Raw genomic sequence first — 5,000 nt, 5'->3', positions numbered from 1 at the left:
GCTATATCTAACATTATATACATTATATATGTTTCACTATCTCTTTTCTACCTCCTCCTTCTCTTTCTCCTTCTCTCAATCTCTTCTTCTTCCTCCTCCATCTCCTCCCCCTCCTCTCCTATCTTCTCCTCCTCCTATTCGATCATCTCTTCCTCCGCTTCCATCTTCTCCTCCTCTATCTCCTCCTCTTCCTCTCCTATCTTCTCCTCCTCTTTTTCTATCTCCTCCTCCTCTTCTATCTTCTCCACCTCCTTCTCTTCAAGTATTTCCTCCTTCTCGTTGATCATCTCTTCCTCCTCTTCTATCTTCTCCTCCTCTTCCTCTTCTATCTTCTCCCCCTCCTTCTCTTCGAGTATTTCCTCCTCGTCAATCATCTCCTCTTCCTCTCTTATCTTCTCCTCTTCTGTCTCCTCCTCCTCCAGTTTCTCCATGGTGCTCCAGGACACCGTGAGGGCCCTGGCCCCCCAGTGTCAGGTGACCTTCACCCTGTCTGAGGAGGGCAGTGGGAAGGGAGCGGCCCTGATCACGGCTGTGGCCAGAGGCGGCCCAGCCCGCTCCTAACGGTGCCCTCTGTCCCACGGCCCGCTTCAGTTCACACGGACCGTCGCCATCCATATACGGGACGTCCGGAAGACAAACAGGACATTTTTTTAAATTGTTATCTGGTTTATTGATCTTTATTGAGTTTCTGAGCTTGAGTAATTAGGTTTATACCCCTTATGTCGAACAGCGACTGCTATTGACAGTTGGTGCTATTGACCCGTCATTTTTCCAAATTTCATCTTTTCCTCGCTTCACAACTAATCGAGATGTAACCGCAGTCACGGTCACAATGAGGCCCCATTAACCATGGAGTACAGTGAGTTAGCCGACGTTTTAGCTTGTCTTGGCTCGTACCATGAGTTGTTTGCTGTTTTCTGTGTTGATTGTTTACCGACACTATATGTGGTTGCTGCTGCCTAATTTCAGTATTTTTAATGACTCAATGTTCATTTTAAGGACTAGCTGTTTCGCCTAGCCATCTTACTAAAAACAGACTTGACTTTTTTATTCTAGCATCATGTTGATAATCACAGAATTATCAGGGATTTTAAAATATGCATATATTTTACATGCAAAAATAAATAATAATTAATTTCTGTGTGATTTAAAATATATGTTTTTGCATTTCTTGTTCTTTGTGTGTGTGTGTGTATGTTTGTGAGTGTGTGTGTCGTGTATGCGTGTGTTGGCGTGTATGCGCACAATGTGTTAGTCAGCAGCATCTCAGATTAGATGAAGAGTAGGAGGAGGAGGAGGAGGAGTGCTGGAATCCTGCTGACTCAAAGCCCAGGAGGACAACTGTTTGCCTCGGCTCAGTAGGCTCTATAACATCTGATTGTGTCTCGTGATTCTGTTCTGTCCTGCCAGATTCTCTCTCTCTCTCTCTCTCTCTCTCTCTCTCTCTCTCTCTCTCTCTCTCTCTCTCTCTCTCTCTCTCTCTCTCTCTCTCTCTCTCTCTCTCTCTCTCTCTCTCTCTCTCTCTCTCTCTCTCTCTCTCTCTCTCTCTCTCTCTCTCTCTCTCTCTCTCTCTCTGGGTGTGTGTGTGCATTGAAACCTCAATGATATGTTTATTTTTGTATGGCTGTAAGGTGCATTTTATGTAAAATATCCTTATGATACTTTATCTAATCTTAAAATAGTATTAATTAATCTAAACAAAAAATGTCAGGTATTTATTAATAGTTTTCTGCTCTTATCTTTCTAATGAATGATTATTGAAGGAAGGAAGGATGGCTGGCTGGATGGACAGAGAACAGCATGTTCAGAGTAGAGCACACAGTAACTAAGTCAGTCAGGGATTAGCATGTTACGATGCAATCAGCAGAGAGCTGCGTCACACACACACACACACACACACACACACACACACACACACACACACACACACACACACACACACACACACACACACACACACAGAACAGTAATCCCTGACCTTCCCATAGTGACCTGGAATTCCCTTACCTTGATGACACTCTCACACTCCACCACACATTCTGACAATGCAGCTCAACTGGCGTAGCTACTTGGCTGCTGACCTTGCAGCTCCGGCAATATCAGCACAGGGTCATTTCCCAACGGTTCATGCAAAAGCGTAGTGCAAAGTCAAATTCCCTCAAATGTCACGCCTATCTTAGATTCCATATGATTCCATCAAATTTGTTATATTGTTTCTTTCTGCTTGTCTGCCTGTTTGTCTGTATGTATGACTGTCTGTTTGTCTGTGGCAGGCCGGCGCCTGCCTGCCTTCTTGCCTGCCTGCCTGCCTGCCTGTCTGTCTATTTCTGTCTATGTGAAGATGTGGGTGACAGCATTTGTCTCTCCTGTAAGTTAACAATAAGAGCTTTGACACAAATACAAGCACACCCACAATGTTGGACCGCTAGGTCTAGAACAAGGATCTAGAATGATCTGGAAGTACCCATGAGCCTATAAGATGTTCTGACCCAGCGCCTGAAACATTGGATTGTTATCATTTGTCGTGATGGTTCCATTGGGTTTAATCAAGGTGAGTCTTCTGATTTGTTCCATTGACTTTCTCACCCCATGTTGAACATGTGATATCTGTATCTAACAGTGTGTTTGTAAAAAGGACACGTGGTCAGAGGCATCACCATGGCAACCCCTGTGACAGTCACACCTGTCGCACGCGGGGCCCAGCTGGATCATGGGAAGTGGCGGGCCGAGGAGGTAATAACCAATCACAGTAATCCCTGTTTGTGCCGAGTCTGGATCTGCAGCAGCGGACTTCGCAGATAATTTTTCTGAGACGTTGGGACCTGCAGCCCAGCCGGGTTGATAGTAGTAGTAGTTAAGTAGCTGATGTTCGTATTAGTAGTGGTAGGGTTTGCTTCGGGGTAACTATGGCTGATGCAGCTGCCCGTGGGGCGGAGGAAGATAGTGACGGCGCGATAACGGGCGGACAATGGATCGCTTCCATGGAAACGGCTGAGGACCTGAAAGAGGCGTGGACAAAGGTTGCACCCGTAGGTATCGGGCATATTTAAATGCTCAAATACTGGAAATATACACAGACCCCTCTAAAGCAATTGTTTTGCTTATATATTATCGTTGCCACACTTTTGTGCAAATTTATACAAGATATAAGTATGAGATTGAATATGATTGTGGATATAATAGATTCGCATTTTTAACCGATAAGCTATTCTTATTGTGTCTCTGGACTTGTATAAGTCAGGGTTGGCAGGCGCAGAGATAAGATGTCTGTTGAGGAGAGTTACAACACAAGAGTTGGTGCAATACAGCCACAGTACTTTTCCAGTGAGAGAAGTTGCCACCACTGAAGAGAGAGACGTGTCACATAGTATCACATGGACATTTGACCATACAGTAGATGCCGTAGTGAATCCAGTGATTGCCGATACAAGAACAATATCCATCTCATATGGATTTGGTTCAGATGCTTATGAGCTTTCATCTGTTGTGTGGTTGTCATTGATTACGTGTCATCAGTACTGTGTTGGCTGCTCACGAGCTCGTTGGCTGTGTGTATGTGAAGTCTTTGTGTTCAGTGGTCAGACAACAGAGAACGGCTTTTGTCATGCTGATGGCCCAGGCGAAGAAACCGGAGTGCGGGAGGGAATTGATTGACTGGGCGGGTGGATTTTTCTACCAAGTTACCCACTTTATAGTTGGCTGCAGAATATGAGCAGAATAAGTTAGTGTGTCACTCAATGTGAATGGATGAATGGCTGAAGAATAACATTTATATTCGGTATCAGAGAGAGCAGTGAGTGACGTGCACAGTGGACCAGACGTGCAGTGATGCACACACACCAGATGAGGGAGAAGGTGGGGTTGAGGGGAAGAGGAGTTTACAGAATGATGACACATTCCGAGCAACACTTTATGGTCAGGTGACGAATTTCCTGTTTAAATGCAGCCTTTAGAGCAAAGTTGATTGGCTTTGGCAGGAGGACACCCATTTTCCCTCCTTCTTTGTCATCGTCTGCCTCCACCCTCCCACCAGTCACACGCTCCTCCTTTGCCGGCTTTGCCTTCATCACAGAACACGCCAGCCAATCACAGGGCAGAGGGTGTGTCACTCAACCCTCCGTGACTAACTTGCTTAACCAATGAGAGGGCACGGTTAAAAGACCGGCTCCCCGCCTCCTCTCTCTTCCTCTTTTTCGCCTCCTTGTCTCCTCCCCTTTGGTGTCTTACAGCTCGGCTTTCAGTCCCGCCCCCCCCCCCCCCCCCCCCCCCACACACACACACACTTCCTGGCTTAACAGAGAAAGAGAGCTAGGGAGGGAGCTGGAGAGAGCGCAGGAGAGACAGGGGAAGCAGTGCTGCACAGTTTTTACCTCCACATGCTGCAGCTCTGCCGAGTGTAGCTCACGGATTGTACCAAGTGTAGACTTGTATGTTTTAGTTGTGTTCATGTGAGGGATAGGGATAGACTTGAGGTACTTTTTAGGGGGGGGAGATCTCTTTTTTGTCTGCAGTGTATGCACGTGTGTGTGTGTGTGTGCGCGTGTGTGTGACAGTGCCATTGTGGCTGTGTGTGTTTAACATACAGAAAGATATATTCTCAGGATGATTGCCGCCCAGTTGATAGCCTATTACTTCACGGAACTTAAGGATGACCAGGTTAAGAAGGTGAGTCACCATCTCTGTGTCCTCCATGACTGATGGGGGTTTCCCTTGTGAGTTGTGTCTGTGCCGGTGACTGTGTCTTTGGGTTTTGAGTTATACATTTGTGTGTACAAGAAGAAGAGAGCTATACTGTATGTTTATCAAATGTTTGTTTTGCAGGGAGAGGTTAGGCAGGAGAGGAGACAGCGAGTGGTAGAGGTCATTAAATGTATTTCCCTGTCCTCATTGGAGCCAGCCATTTTTGCTTCAGATACCGCCCAGGTGTGTGTGGAGTGTGTGTGTGTGTGTGTGTGTGTGTGTGTGTGTGTGTGTGTGTGTGTGTGTGTGTTTGTGTGTGT

At 46.2% G+C, this 5,000-nt stretch overlaps 2 protein-coding genes across 6 annotated transcripts in view; both read left to right on the top strand.

Annotated features, from left to right (window-relative positions):
* LOC132471638 (hexokinase HKDC1-like) overlaps positions 1-1,153 on the top strand; it is a 13,923-nt gene extending 12,770 nt beyond the window's left edge. For all 3 annotated transcript variants that reach the window (XM_060070839.1, XM_060070838.1, XM_060070840.1), the window contains one exon: positions 423-1,153. In XM_060070839.1, the coding sequence (XP_059926822.1) occupies positions 423-561 (139 nt within the window). In that variant the 3' untranslated portion in view covers positions 562-1,153. The remainder of the gene's footprint in view (positions 1-422) is intronic.
* Positions 1,154-2,643: 1,490 nt separating this feature from the next.
* Positions 2,644-5,000, top strand: part of hk1 (hexokinase 1) — a 17,594-nt gene continuing 15,237 nt past the window's right edge. The window contains exon 1 of one of the 3 annotated variants that reach the window (XM_060070842.1): positions 2,644-2,733. In XM_060070842.1, the coding sequence (XP_059926825.1) occupies positions 2,659-2,733 (75 nt within the window). In that variant the 5' untranslated portion in view covers positions 2,644-2,658. Of the gene's footprint in view, positions 2,734-2,893; positions 3,030-4,288; positions 4,666-5,000 lie in introns of those variants that run through there. The other 2 variants (XM_060070841.1, XM_060070843.1) reach the window with 2 other exon arrangements.

The sequence above is a fragment of the Gadus macrocephalus genome, chromosome 14 (assembly GCF_031168955.1).
Source record: "Gadus macrocephalus chromosome 14, ASM3116895v1".
In the NCBI taxonomy this organism is placed as follows: Eukaryota; Metazoa; Chordata; class Actinopteri; order Gadiformes; family Gadidae; genus Gadus; species Gadus macrocephalus.
Note: the sequence above shows the minus strand (reverse complement) of the source record. Positions and strands in the feature narration are given on the sequence as shown.